The sequence below is a fragment of the Chelonoidis abingdonii genome, chromosome 24 (assembly GCF_003597395.2).
Source record: "Chelonoidis abingdonii isolate Lonesome George chromosome 24, CheloAbing_2.0, whole genome shotgun sequence".
Taxonomy (NCBI): domain Eukaryota; kingdom Metazoa; phylum Chordata; order Testudines; family Testudinidae; genus Chelonoidis; species Chelonoidis abingdonii.
In genome coordinates, this window is record NC_133792.1 from 12,468,216 (window position 1) to 12,483,887 (window position 15,672).

The 15,672-nt window shown below is 44.0% G+C and overlaps 1 protein-coding gene across 1 annotated transcript in view; it reads left to right on the forward strand.

The window, feature by feature from the left end:
• COL27A1 (collagen type XXVII alpha 1 chain) overlaps window positions 1–15,672 on the forward strand; it is a 214,215-nt gene that overhangs the window by 57,316 nt on the left and 141,227 nt on the right. The window contains exons 10-12 of the mRNA XM_075060695.1: window positions 1,613–1,657; window positions 4,628–4,681; window positions 5,932–5,976. Coding sequence (XP_074916796.1) covers window positions 1,613–1,657; window positions 4,628–4,681; window positions 5,932–5,976 — 144 coding nt within the window. The remainder of the gene's footprint in view (window positions 1–1,612; window positions 1,658–4,627; window positions 4,682–5,931; window positions 5,977–15,672) is intronic.

Sequence of the window (15,672 nt, forward strand, 5' to 3'; positions counted from 1 at the left end):
CAATGGAGGAAAATTCTTCCAGTCTCTCCTACATCTTGTATCTAAATGCATCTAATGGAGACCTCCATTTATCTAGCCTAAGAAAAATTCCATAGAGAGAGACACTGTGAACCTGTTTGGCTTATCCTAGCAATTTCTTTACAGGCATGAACACTATAGAGACTTGTACACCAGAACATCATGTGAGAGCATCTGTTCATCAGTCCAACCAACATCATAACCATTTGAGTTATAGTGAACTGACAAGATTAAGGGATGCTGTTTAATGGTTTCACAGGGTCTTACTCCCAATCAGATATGCTGGATAAAGTATTTGTCCCCAGGTACATAAAAAACAAAAGTACTTTTAAAATGCAGTTATGGTCAAGAAAGTGGCTTTGAAAAATGGCACCTTCTTATTCAAGGGATCTGAATCTTGTGTGTTTTCAGTCAGTTCTCCCTACTGACTAAAATTTTACTATTTGTTACTTCTGTCAGCTGTGCTGGCTCTGCAGTGCTATGGGAGAGGGAGCTTGGCTCTGTTTTGCTTCGCACATCATAGGCAGAATTGTTAACTATGTTCCGATGGCAGAAATCTTCTACCGGTGACGATGTGTGAGCCAGAAAGAGCACAGCTTGACTTTCAGATCCCAGGTTGAATATGCAGAGCTGCCAGTTGAAGAAGGGAAAAAAAACCTGTCCTTGTTACTGGTAAACTAGATAAATTTGTTCTGGAAGCTGGTGAAAGGCAATAAACATGGAAGCTCATTATGCAATTTTTATAGGGCAATGGGTACAGAAATACAATGAGATGTATTTTGAATTCTTTCCCAGCTTCCAGTGCTCTGGATAGAACCTGCCCAGTGTAACTAATTTTACAGATGTCATAAGGCTGATCCTCCTTCACTTAAAGCCCAATGGGAATTTTAGTAGTGACTTCAAAAGGAGCATGAATGGGCCCCTCGTCATTGCTAGAAAAGTGGGTGAAGTGATTACAAGTCTTTCCACTATTGAAGGTAAAGAGGGTCATTCATGACTTGGAGTTCAAATATTTAAAATACTCTTTTAACCATATACTGCAACTGTGGGCCTGATCCATAGGCTGCTGAAGTCAATGAGAGTCTTTCCATTGTTTTCAATGGGTTTTGGATCAGGCCCCATCTAGATTCCCCTCCCAGGAATTAAAGTGTTTTTGACATTGCAATCAGCGGCTGCCTTGTCTGTATGGTTCATTGATGGCACACTCAATCCCACCTTTTGATGAGTGCCACTGTCTACATGGTGTCACTTTACATTGCAATTAGCATTTGATTGCAATTTACTTGCATCCAACTGTGTTGTCCTCTCCAGTCTTATGACCACAAATCTCTATTCTAGTTCCAGTGTTCTGGGTCTCAGAGAGTGAGCTCCTGTGTTTTATAAGACTCCCGTTTTGCAGAGTCGTCAATTCACAACAATTAGGGATTTCTTCCTCCTCTCCCTCCACCTCCCATTCTCCCATATTGATACCCCTTGGGATAGTTGTGAAATCATCTGAACCATCCTGGGATAGTGCTGTAAATATGGAACTGCTCCTTAGGATTTATATTAAAGCCTCTCCACATTTGTCTTTGTTTTTTCTTTTGTGTTTCAGGGTTTACCAGGACCAATAGGCGAAGCTGGTCCAAAAGGCAGTCGGGTAAGTGAGCCATTTTTTACCTTGTCTTTCTCTTTCTTCCCTCCCCCATTCCATCCCCCAGTATTTGTCATTCCTTGTGGTCAACTTTCCAACCCTAATATAAGTGTCTTATTTTTATTACGTAGAGCTCATTAATTAATTGATGCATCATTAAATCCCCAGTTGGTTTAAAATGGTACCAAAGCCAAGGGAGCAACTGTGCTGCAAAGTTAACCCTTTCAAAGCCCAAAGAATTGGAGAGGAAACAAAGAAATCCAAATCCCAAAGGATTGGTTTCCCTACAACTTCGGTCTCAGTGAGGCCTCTCTAGCTTCATCAGACACAGTGGTTCATCCACTCCAAATACTTTGAAGAGGGGTTCTCCCAGACATAGGCTGGTCCTGAGTTTTATAAGTAGAGAAATTTGGAATTGATTTTACATCTTTGTGCATAACAACAAGCCAACATCTTGAAGCCATATGCAAATAAGAACGTTAATATCCCTGCATCGGTTTGCTCATCAGCTGGAGCTCTGTGGATTCCCACTGATCGTTGAGGGATGAGTTAAGAATTAAAACTGCATGTAATCACCTTCAGCTCTTCACCTACAATTAGAAATCCATAGTGATCCTCTGAGCCAATAAAAATGCTCCTCTCCTGACCATGTGATCCTTTCTCTCTGAATAGTAAATACTACCAGCTGTCTTCCATCACTCGAAACATTGCAAGCAATAAACAAAAGCTGACTCCAAAGCTAACTTTATTCCTGTGGTAGAAGAAAGAGGAAGGATCAGCTGCTTAATGTACTACTTTAGACACAGATCTGTGATAGCACAGCTTACTTATCTCTATTTCTGATGAACCCATTTCACTAGAGTAACCAGGATCTTTTGCACGAGAATTGTGTGACTTATGCGACAGTAGGAATTCAGCATTCATACAGGTATTTACAGTCGTCAATCCAGGATAAAGACCCTTGAAAATTATTCATTTGCTACCCTTAAATGTCTAGGATTGAGATTTTGAAAGCCACTTAGGAGAACTGGACCTCTAATTTCCATTACAATTAATGGGAACTTAGTCTTGATATTTCTTAGCCCAGATATCGACTGTTCTATGGCTGAAAGAGCCTGAACTGTTCACCACTTCAGGCCCTCCTTCCCCCACTGCTTTTTCATGGGAAATGTAAGGAGATGCGAAGGTGGCTGCTTTGTGACTCAGGATGAGAGGACAAACAGTGAGTTGGATGGCTGGGCTCTGTCTGTGTGGTTGTATCATCTCACAGCGAGTACTAACTAGCTGAAATACTGAAGTGATGTGGGATAGTGGTCTGATGGGCTCCCCAAGAGTCTCAGAGGCTTATGGAGATGGGCCAGCGGGGAGATCTGGGGAGTGGGAAGGAAGAGGGATGGGAGAAGTTCAGTATCAGTGTTTGAATTTTGTTGTATGGCGACACAAGTTTTAGGAAATCATTGTGGTGGCTACCTGCTAAAATTCACTTCTGCTTGATGCTATGCAGTTGACAAAGTCCTGTGCAAAAGAGCAGTGCACAAGGTAACGTTTTGTTTTAATCACTGCATGCAGTGAATTAAGCACAAGTCTCTAGGTACTGCAAGTGAAAGGACATGTAGCATTTATGCAGTGGCTTTTGCCCAGGCAAGGGGCCCAGAGCACAAAAGAAATATTGCAGAACTGAATATCTGACTATCACTGCTGAGCTGAGAGGGTGCAGTCTTTACAATACACTGGGTTTTAATGAGGAAGAGGAGACTCTTCTGATCAAAGTTAGATAGCGGAGGAAATGTAGGCATGTAGAAGGCCAAGCCATTGTGCATTAGCTATTAGGAAGCTTAATGCAGACACAGATCAGCATGCAAGGCCTGTGCAATTTCAGAGTGGGACCATGGTGCTTGAGGGGAGGGCAAGGAGTCTGCTGAAAGGCTCATGGATGTATTTGGCATGGTGGGCCTGGTATTTGTAAGTGGTCTGGCTAGAGTCTGCACCACAAGGTGCCCTATGGAGAGTGGGAGACAGGATCCAGTAGGAAGAGGAGGGAGCAGATGCTGATAAATCAAAGAGGGTTCAGAGAAAAGCCATGGGAATGATTAAAGGATTAGAAAACTTGCCTTACAGTGATAGATGCAAGGAGCTCAATCTGTTTACCTTAACAAGGAGAAGATTAAGGGTTGACTTAATTATAGTCTATAAAGCACCTACATTGAAGACAAACATTTAATAATGGGCTCTACAATCTAGCCGAGAAAGGTATAACGTGATCTCATGGCTGGAAGTGGAAGCTAGACAAATTCAGACAGGAAAGAAGGTGTAAATTTGAAATCATGAGAGTAATTAACCGTTGGAACAATTTACCAAGGGTTGCAGTGGAGTCTCCATCACTGACAATTTTTAAATCAAGATTGGATGTTTCCAAAAGATCTGCTGTAGGCATGATTTAGGGGCAGTTCTGTGGCCTGTGTTATACAGGTGGCGAGACTAGCACAATGGGCTTCTGATCTTGGAATCTATGAAGAGAAGGATGAGCTTCAGGGACTCTGCGGGGAGAGGAGGAAAGAAGGACCAGGTATGAGGCTGACAGGAGGAGAAACAGAATGAGAAACCTTCAGGGGGACCAGGCCCTCCCATAGAGATCTCTGTTTGGCATAGCATACAAATGACAGTGGTTGTAACTCTTGCTAACCTGAAACCCAGCTCCATTTCTCTCAGGTACAATCAGAGCCCAGCCCAGGTAAGGGTCCATCCAGCCGGCTTCTTCCTGCACGGAGTCCTTATGATCCCTGGTGTGAGGGTATGTGCCCTTGGACTACATCGTGGAAGCCAGCACCATGCAGTCCATGGGCATATACACTTGCCTCAAGGTTTATTTCATCACGGCTGCCATAGACCAACGCTGGAAGACGTTCTTCTGTTCAGGCAGATGGAATAACTGCTGAAGGGAAATGTATTTGACTTCTTGTTTCTTCTTTCTCATAGGGGTATATTGGTCTCCCAGGATTATTTGGGCTGCCAGGGCCTGATGGAGAACGAGTGAGTATTTTGTGAGGAAAACCCTGGCTTTCTGTCTCTAGAATATCCATCACTCAATTTCTTTGATACCTATTGCAACCTCTTCTGGACATGACTCTGTCAACTCCCTCACTTTGTGTGCTCTTAAAAGAACAGGCAAGAATCCCCAATACTGAGACAGAGAGAAGGTTATCCTCTTCAACATGCTCTTTTCCTTGTGTGGGAGATGGACCTTTGTGCAGTATGTTAATGAGCAGCTCAGGAAACTGGGTTCCAGAAAGGTGACCCATTGCTGTTCATAAAGTAGAGGGGCGTTTTCAAGTGGATTATATTTTCCATGGTTGACATGATTTATTTTTTTCTTTTGGTCCATCTTGATGGAAGAAAAGCAAATGCTTAAGCAAAAAATCCTTCCTTCAGCCTGGGAAAAATGTTTTTTCCAAATGAACTAGTGGATTTTGAATGCCAAACTGGAAACACCTTCAAGGAGCCTGAATCTCAGATGGCAGCTGCTTGTCCCTTTTTGCAGTTGGGCTCCTTTCAGGTATCTCCAGATGGGCAAGCTAAAGTTGAGGCATCCAGTATGACTGGTCACTTTGGAAAATACCTGTCCCCTCACCCCATCTTTTCCCTTACAGCTTCCATACTTTCCAAACCGTTGATTCTGATCTGAAAGTTTGACACAGGACCTTCCTTTCCTCTCTTCTCTTCTAACCTTTTAAAAACAGTGCCCTTTCGCCTCCTTGCTATTCACACAGTAAAGGGCCTACTCTTCCCCCCACCCCATTCCAAACCAGATCTCCTAAGGATGAAAATTGATTTTATTTTCGCTCCAACTGATTGGCAGATACAGACTTCAGAAACAAGAGAAGCCCTTGAGCGTGTGTGTGCTTGCATGGGAGGGACTCTAATGCTCCGGAGTGGCTGATTTAATTCTCATAGAACTAAATAAGAAACATAAACAGAAGCTCTCTAGTGAGTGTCTTGGCTGAAGCCTTCATTTGATTCCAGGCCAGTAGCTTAATTACTGCTAAGCATAGTCTTAGCCTGCTGTCCCTGGGTGTTGGACGGTGCTTGTCTCTGCACTACGGGGAGGTTATAGTGAATGGGTTAAGGTTAATTCTCTTCCCACTCTCCCTTGCTTTCACAGCTGACTGCAAATAGCCAACATCTTGATTTCTCCACAATGCCATAGTTATTAGCCTGTTTGTTTTTTGTTTGTTTGTTTTTCCCATTCAGACCTATTTTCTTCTGTGTGTTTTTCCTTACAGGGTATCCCTGGAGTTCCTGGCAAGAGGGGCAAGATGGGTAGGCCGGTAAAGTTTTTCCTCGTCTATTATGCAGACTTAGTTGAATGAAACTGGAAATATAATACTTCCTGCTGCCTGGTTCTTTTCTGTAACTTCTGGTGGGAGCTAAATTGGGAGATCAAAGATCTCCTGATATCTTTCCAGCTCTCTTGCTTGTACCCCCCTGTTCAGGCAGTGCCATATATACAAGTGCATTTTGTATAGCAACAAATTGTGTCCATGAAATTCTTTATGGAGTTAATCAGCGCCATTGTTTTATTGTTATGAAGGTATAATAGCTGTGGGTGTAGGGGAAGTTTGAGATCTAGATGAGAGAGAGAAGAAATATTTTCAGGCGAGTAGATGAAGCCTAGAGTTGCAAGAAGGTGCTCCAGATGGCAGGCACAGCCTGGGACAAGGCTCTTGCATTACCACTGGCCAAATTGCATAGCAGGGACAGTGGAGAAGAGCGCGAGATGAACGGGGAAAGCAGAGATGGGAGGAAAGGTAAGACTCATGGGACTGTATCCTTAAATGAATATGGAGCCAGATGAAGTTGTTTGAATGCACAGGGACTGGGTGAGTTGGTGTAATGACTCTTCCCCGTATGTGAGAGAGAGCCGGCAGCTGCGTTTTGCTCAGTCTGGAGAGCTGACACTTGGGGAGTTCCATTAGCCCATTTGCTCCTGCTTACTTTTAGCTGTGATCTGTCGTGCATCCCTTTGTAGTGGACACGTTCCTGCTTTCCCATATCTGCTCTCCAGCACCGTTATGCCATCACTTGGCTTATTCCCTTTTCTCCTCTGCTTATATTTGCCTGGCCAGGTCTGTTACGCTGTTGGCAGATGTACACGTGGTGTCATTCTAGCCCTCTGACAGACAATCCATGAGCAGGCTTGGTCTTACATTCTTGAATTCAGTGCCTTGTGTTTCACCTAGTGTACGTTTCTGCTCTGTGCCCCTGTCACAGTCAGGCTGTCATGCTTCCTTGTAAATTGTCCCTTTACCCACATGCAGAAAAATCCACTGCTCTCCCTCTCTCGTCCTTGCATGCGAACATGTGCTTTCTAGGAGTCCCACGCCTACCACTTGCTGCTGTTCTCACAATAAAAGCTATGCAAACATCCTGACAGTTCTCATTCATCCCTGTTGACTATTCATCTCTTGGAGGGGGCAAGGGGTAGAAAAAAATTGCCAAATTTTCCTATAGTTTCGTAGAACCTTAGTTACATCAAAAACCACTATGATGAATAACTGCAAAGAATCAGTTGAAACTCTGACTCACTGACCAGAATAAAATAAACAAGGCAACTGTTGTTAGGTACAGGGATCTGGTCAGGGTTTCTGGGCTCTGATGTGTTTCCACATACAGTGTGCTGTACGCTCAACACATTCCAGCTGTTTGGGGTTGTGGGTTTGTTTTTTTTTGGTGATCTTCCACACGGAAGTCTTTGCCTAATGGTCACTGTTACAAACACAATGTTCCCTTGAGGGGAGTGGGATTCTCTCTCACAAATGCGTATGCACTTAAGCTGTGATTTTCAAAGACCATAGGGGAGTTAGGTACTGAAGCCCCACTGAGCTGCGTACCCAATTCTTAAACTCCTGGTGAAACCTCCAGCCTCATTCCCATGATGGGATATCGGGGATTTATCAGAAGTCTTGAACATTCTGTTCTGTTTCAGTTCTAATGCTGCACCCTTTGCTGCAAGATCCTCAGGCCCAGATCCTCAAAAGCAATTAGGCCCCTGACTCCCATTGAAATCAGTGGGAGTTAGGTGCTTAAATTCATTGATTTCAATGGGAGTTAGGCACCTAAATAACCTCTCAGGCTCTGAGCCTGAGTACTTTCCAGGCTTGCATTAAGGGTTGATAATGATTATCTTCTTCATAGCATTGTGAGACACAAAGAGGTTAAATGACTTGCCCAAGGTTACAGACAAATTGCTGTTAGAGCTGAGAATAGAACTCAGCCTATCTGACTGCCGCTCCAGTGCCTTATCTACTAGGCCATGCTGCCCTTCAGCATATCTGCACTGTCAGTGGGCCCACTTCAATTTTGTCCATTGCTTCCCTGGTCTGTTAGGTTCTCTGTACCTGTGCTTGTACTGCTGTCTGTCTGTTTGGGTTGCTTGTCATTGCAGTACTGGACCTCTATAGATTAAGTGCTGGAAGTTTTGTATGTTACACTATGAGCCTCCCAGGATGATGTAAGTGTGTAAAGATTAAAATAGACGAACTGGACATGAGTCAGGTTTTGAAACTGTTCCAGGGGATTTGAGCTGTGCAAGGCTTTAAGAAACACAGTGAATCTGTCCTGAAAACAGCCATTCAGCTGACTCTTCCTCCTCCTACTGCACTCTTCCTACCATGCATCAGAAACACACTAGATGAGTGTACTTATAAAGTGTGTGGTCAGCAAGGAGTTCCCTAGCATAGGAGAGGAGGTCTGGGACATTGTGTGAGGAGCGTTACTATTAAAATACCATGTGCTAGGAAGACTGGAATAACATAACTCTGTGATGTCTTGAGGACGGCTGCCTTTTGCAGGGGCAGGCTGGAGCCTGGGAACCCAAGCGGCTGTTGTTAAACTTTCATCTTTGCCAATGCACTGACCAAGAGTGAGGGGGTTTTATGGTGCTCAGATGGGCAGCTGGCCAAGAGGTGCTGGCAAGAGAAAGAAAGGAGTGAAATTGTAACTTTATTGGCCCGAGGGTGGAATGTGCACAGTTCCAGATGCACAAAGGAAGTGGGGGCAGAGTAAGAGCTAAAAGGCTTTGGCTTTATCTTTGTATGAGCGAGGGGCAAGCTGGCCAGAATTTATCTTCACAAGGAAGATGTCGTTGGTCAGGGTGGAGCAGGCAGCCTGTGTAATATCTTTGCGTAGAGGAGTCTATGGCTCTCCACCTTTCCCAGGGAGCTGGTAGGAATCTCTCACTGTGTGGGATAGAGATGTCTCATCTTTGGAAGGAAGTTTGTGGGCTTTCAAGGAGAGTGAGAACAGTCTGAGGTTCTCTGATACCAAGAAAACAAAAGAAACACATGAGGGTCCACCTTCTATCAGGGAGATGTAGTGGTTCATGAGAGGGTTGGCTTTTAGATTATTGTATAGTAATCAGAATGATTGTGACATGTGGAACTGTAGGAGTTCACTAAATATATCTCGAAATCCATGCATGGCAGAGAACACTAATTGCAGATCAAGCCCATTTAAGGGTACTAGTTTTGTATAGGTTTGGTATGATTTAGATCAGGACAATTTTAAATAATTGTAGCCTTGGTTCATATGACATCGATGTCACTCGATGTTTGAAATTTTGCTGTTTAAATGCACATGGCATTTGAAGTAAAAAATCACTTCAGGTGCAATTCCCAACTCAAAACTCTGCAATAATTCACCCAATTCATGATCTTTAACTCTTATTAAGAACGCCTTCCTGACTTACTCATCGCCTCTCTCACAATGTTTGTCACTGATTTGTGGCATTCATGTTCCTGTAGTGGGCTTGGACTTGGGTGTCCTTTATAAGCAAACAGTTTACATGAATGTGAGCTTTGCTTAACTGTGTATGTTCAGGTAGTCCAGTCCAGTAGGAGATAAGGAAACTAGCAACCTTGAGATGGAAAAGACCTGTTGCCTTCTTCTGTCTACCTTATTCCCTAGCTGTACTGTGGCTGCATATTTCCTTTCAGTATATCTAGTGGGCTGTTAGTTACAAGGTGTCTATCTCAAATGATGGAGCCTTCATCACCTCTCTTGAGGGACCATCCCACAGTCTAACAGGATCTTGGATTCTGCAGGGGCTGGTGTTTCACTCATGAAGGGCACAAGCTGGATTTTTTTTAAACTTATTTATTTCTTTTATTTTGACACAGATAACAGAGGACAGGAAACAAATCCCCATGAAGGGATGGGTTAAACAAGTGTGCAAGTGAGTGTTATGGGAGAGATTTTTCTGTTGACATCTCCTTTCCAAAAGGTTCCAAGTTCAGTTCGGAGAATTGCTGAACAGTTAATAGATTTGTCTGTAGTTTATTTTGATGTAGCCAAATGTTTGAGATGCTATCTCACTCTGAGACCCTGTTGCAGTTGCTGTTCCTTGTTAGCATGGCAGATGTGCTAGGTGCTGTACAAATGTAATGAAAGAACATCCTTGCTCCAAGGAGCTCACGTATGAAAAGACTCAATCAGTGGATGAGATAAATTATTGTGATTGGGAGGCCAAGGTAAGAGTAAAGTGAGAACATTATCAGTACGGTAAACAGAGATCTCAGTTCCCCATCTGCCTACCCATGGTCATCTGCTAATGTTTTGTAGAAGGTTTCCCCATCCCTTTTATTTTCTTTGCTCTTCTGTAGCTTGTGTGTTTGGCAAGCGATAAGCAGTTGTGTTCTGCCAACTGTTAACAGATTGCATGTTGGGAGAGTACTTGTAATCCAACGTGCCAGCTAACCTTCAAAGAGGGAGGCTTATCAACAGTACAGCCCCATCATCCCACTTACAAAACCTTTGGCAAGTTCCAGCGTGATGGCCGAAGTGCTGCTCCCAGTGGGTAATTTGACAGGTGGCTTGGATTATACATGTAAAGAAAAAGGAATCAAATCAAATCTTCACGGTCTGTTAGAATGGTGCCACGTACCCTAAGGATGAGCATTGGTGGGAGCCTGTCAGCACAAGCTATGGGGAAACAGCACAGTCCAGTGGCCGGGATACTGGACTCGCAGTCAGGAGATGTGGGTTCTAATCCATTCTCTGACGTGTGGTGTGACCTTGGGGAAAGTCATTTTCCCTCTGTGTGGCTGAGTTTCCCTGTGTGTGAAATGGGGATAATTAGATCTCCTTTCCTTTGTAAAGTGCTTTAAGATCAATGGGTGGAAAATGCTACATAGGTGCAAAGTATTATTGTATTAAGATACAGTGCATACATACAAGCTGTCAGTTCTCCGGCAATCCCACGGAAGTGGCCTCAGGGTGCAACATTGTCGCAAGCTGCAGAATCCGGCATCCATTTTGCATGAGCTGGCCGGAGTTTAGGCCTGCCTGATGGCCAACTCTCTGCTTGTAACATGATGGTTTTCTTCTTGCCAGGGTGTTTTTCATGTCTGTTGTGTTTATAATTCAGTACAAAGAAAGTTCATATTTTAATTGTCTGCAGTACGCGTCATGCCACAGTGGATTTTTTTTCTCCCCACCCCTTAGGTCAGGTGGAAGCAATGCGTCAACCATGGGCCCAAGCATTCACCACTTCCTGCTGACCATCTAATAACCAGTGCCATCTGCCTCCCTTCCTAAATGGAAAGATGGTGCTGTGTTTGACACACCAGATAATGAGAAGCAGGACATCTCAGGCTCTTTTTTGTTAGGAAGGGTTAGTTTTACAGCACAAGGTGGAGGAAAGTTGGCAATTCTGAGTACTGAGTGGTGAACATACTTGGACACAGTCATGCCAAGTTACACAGTCTCTCCTGTTGCCCATACAAACAGTGGTGGGACACTTCTCACCGTGTGTCTGGAAGGGCAGGGAGTGACTATGAAAATAAATATAATTCATCCCAGTGAAGACTAGGGCCTGAACCAACCTCTCTTCCCCACTTGGGTCCGTACTCATCTGCAGCCAGGTCCAAACACCACGGCTCTTTCCTGTCTTCAGAATGAGATCCATGCAAGCCCTAACTTTGAGAAGGTTTGGATCTAGACTCGGTAGCTCAGGCCATCTGTGTTTTAGCAGCCTAATAAATCGTGAGGCCATGAAGCCTGACACTGCACCGGGAGACTCCTTTCAGTGGAGCTGTGGTAAACGTCTGTCTTAAATCTGGACCTTAGCGTCCACAATCTGGGTGCTTACAATGAACTTCCCCAAGCTCACTACCAGCTTGGCTCTGATCTCGCTGCCACCAGATAGGATTCTGGCTCCTATCAGCCCGGGTTCCCCAAATATTCCTTGGGGGGATCCCCTCTCTGGCCTCCCCAACTTCCCCTGGAAAGACCCTCAAGACTCAGAAGTATGAGTCTTACCGGTAAGGGAATTATCTCCCCTCCCTTCCCCTTCTCTCTCAGTCATTCTGCTCTGAGAAACCTGAGGGAATTGATGCAATCTCTTTACATCACAATACCGAGAAACCTGCCTCCTCTTCTCCAAAGAGACAGCCCTCCACCACAGGGAAATAGAACTAATCTTACCTCTATTCCCTGTAACTTGTCCCCTGTCGCTTGTTCCCACCCTGGGACAATAGGAAAGTAAACGACAGAGCCTGGGCTCCCCTCCCCCTAGCCTGTCTCACAGAGGTAGACAGAGCTCCGGGCACAGAAATTCCTCTCCGCTTTGCCTCACTAGGAAAAGAAACTCCCACAAGTTTTAAAAAGAAAACTTTATATAAAAAAAGAAAGAACTTACATATACTAAACACTGCATTAAGAAATTCAATATGGGGATGTGGCTTATAAGAAAATAGGAATAAACAGTCTGATTTAAAAGAGAGCCCAGTTAAACCAGTCCAGCAAAATCAACACACATGTAATTACAAACCAAAGTACGTAACAGCCTATTACTTTGTTTCCTTTGTACTCACACTTGATTATAGAATAGTTGAAAGAAGATGGAGTTAGAAGAAAAGCTTGTTTACTCACAGCCGAGGAAAACAAAAAGACCCCGAGTTCCTTTCCCTCCCAAACTTTAAAAAAAAATTCAGTTCTCTGATTGGTCCTCTGGTCAGGTGCTTGGTTCCCCCTTTGTTTACCCTTTACAGGCAAAAGAAAATTGACCCTTACCTATCTACTTATGACAGGAGCTCCATTTGGATGCAGGGAGTCTGCCCAAGTGGAACTTCTCACAGGATCCAAGAACCTGCTGCTGCCCACATTGAAATGAATGGGATTTTTGCCATTGACCTTACTGGCATCAGTATCCGGCCCAAAGCACTAACATAGAAAGTGCGGGAACATAACGGTTTCCACTGACCAACAAGGGTTTCAGCCCATGTATCTGTTCCATTATCCCATCGCTGCAATCTAGTTAGCAACAGAGACCCAGGGAGGGAGCGGGGAGAGAAGACATCTTAAAAAAAAAAAAAAAAAAAAAAAGAACCCAGACTCGACTCAAAAAATACTTTAGTTAAAAAATAATAAAGAAATGTTTTAAATACTTATGGGCTCAAGCTGTGCGGATTTCCAGCTGGTTGTAGAGTGTTTTATTACGTTGATCTAGCAGCTATTGCTTTCAAAATAAAAAGTGAGGGAAATGGAAATGTACTTTTTTTAAGAAATGCAAAAGCAGTTTGAAATCCTAGATGACAGAATAAGGTATATTCTAAACCCCCGAATCTTTGTTCATCAGCTCCTCCTCCCCCATTCAGCTGCCAAGCCTCAACGCTGGGACTGGGTATTCACCCTAAAGAGTTGCTTAAATAGCTCAACCTTTGAACCACCATTTTCAGCCTCACCGCATAATCTAGGAAGTCATTTAAGCACAGTCTGTCATCCTCAGTCTTCGATCCTTTGTCGCAGACAGCGACCAATTGAAGTCAGTGGGAGTCTGTGCAGAGTGAGGGTCAGTGGTCTGGTGTACAGTTAAAACTTAGGTTGACTTAGATGTATCACTTAGGCCATGAAAAAATTTCATGCTATGTGTGATGTAGTTAGATCGACCGACCCCACTCTGCAGACACAGCTAGGTCAACGGACGAGTTCTTTCATTGACTTAGCTACCACCTGTCGAGGGGGAAGATTTATTGCAGCCACAGGAAAAAAAACTTCCATTGCTGTATCAAGTGTCTACACTACAGTAGGGTAGCTGCGACTGTGCTTCTGTAGCCCTTGTAGTGTAGACCTACGCTATGCCTACAGGTAATTTTGCAGGATCGCAGCTATGGTTTGTCCAGATAATGTGGGTAGTGGGAGGAGAAAAAGTGTTTTACAACTGACCCCAAACATGTGTGCCTTCACCCTCTGAGAGCTCATCTACACCAGCCCATTTTGGAGAGGTCTTGTACTATTCCAGCGGTACTAACAGCGATGGTAACTGGAGTGTAGACCGGCCCTTGGTGTCCATCAGCAATTTTAACACCATGACATCTAGACCTCTTCTGAGCAGTGGTAAAACCAGCAGTGTCCTGTACTACTCTGAACGTGGGTGCATTCAAGATCCAACGTCATGGCTCCGTCCTGTCTTCAGAGTGGGCCAAGTTAAAACTGCCCAATCTGTGCAAGCCCAGACTTTGGGAAGGTTTGGATCTAGTCTCTGCAGCTCAGACTGTCTCTGTTTTAAGCAGCCTAATAAATAGCAGTGTCACTAAGAGCTGGATGCTGCAAGGCCTTTGGCTTTGGCAGACCCCCTGGTGACTTCACTGGGGCTCCTTTTGGGTGATGGGGGGTCTGCCCATGTGGAACTTCTCACAGGATTGGGGCTAGCTGCCATTGGTGCAATGCTGGAAGGCTTCCCCAAGAGGCTTAGTATGTAGACAGTTCCAGAAACGTATTTGCTAGGACACGGTTTCTAACCCCTATGTAATGTGTTTGATGCCAGTGGAAAGTTATGCTACAGCCTAGCTTGGCCTGCTTTTTCTGCTTTAGCTGCCTCTGTGGTTTAAACAAGATTCCTTGCTCTACTTCAATGAGACCAAGAGCAGAGCATTTTTCTGACCAGGAGGACAGAGTCTCAGATCTGAGCCCCCGGTCTTACTAGCAAGCTATGAAGGATGACATGATGTGATACAGTACCTAACACAGTGGGGCACCAGTCCCTCACCCTGGGTCTCCCAAGCCCAGCAGAGTCAGGCTCCTTCAGGAACTGGATACAGTAGGAGGCTCCCAGGGAACACAAAGGGGTTTCAGGAATTGGTGCTCATGATTTGTGCTGCTGGTCTTTCAGGAGCTGTCCTTGTCTGTTGGAGGTGTAAACTCTTCCATGTCATTTTGCTTGTTGGCCAGATAAGTCTCTCTTTTAAAAGTAATTTCTTCTGTTACTGGTGGTAGCGCTTTAGATGGTTCAGATTGGACATATTTCAAAAACTGAATTTACTTTTCACTGCTTCTCTGGTTACTTTACTTTCTGCTTCTGCCTCAGTTTGGACAGTAAAATTGGGCTGTTAATTGCCACTTCTCTCTGGGCCTGTTTCACCATCGTGAAACACTGGCATCAGCCTGGAGTGACATACTGGTCTCTTTCTAGTTAGTTTCACTTTCCAGTTTTAAAAGATAATGTGTTTGGCTTTCCCATATCCATCTAGCTAGGTACTTACATGGCTTCTATCACTCTGATATCTGATGCCTCACAAGCATTTATTATGTATTCCCTGAGCACCCCTGTGAGGGAGGAAAGAATTATTATGCCTATAATCTCTTTTAATTCATGGGGAACTGAGGCACTAAGAGATTAAGTGACTTACCCAAGGTCATCTGGGGAGTTCCTGGTAGAACTGGGAACTCTGAACCCAGATCTCTTGGGTACCAGTCTGGTGCCTTCCTTCCTGCAGGTAAATGTTTACTCCTTGATCAAACAAAAACCTGAACTGATTTAAATTTTTTTTTAAAGTGAAAACATTCTTGTAAATTTAAAAGGTTTTTTCAAAAATGCAAAATTTGGGTCTACGTTACTCGACAATGTTCCTTAAGGAGAAAACAGCATAATTTGGATACCTTGGTTAGTTACTGATTAGGATGCTTAGAAGAGAAGTTGCAGAGGAATATAAGGTAATTAAGGTCTCTCTGTAGTGCCCATCATCCTA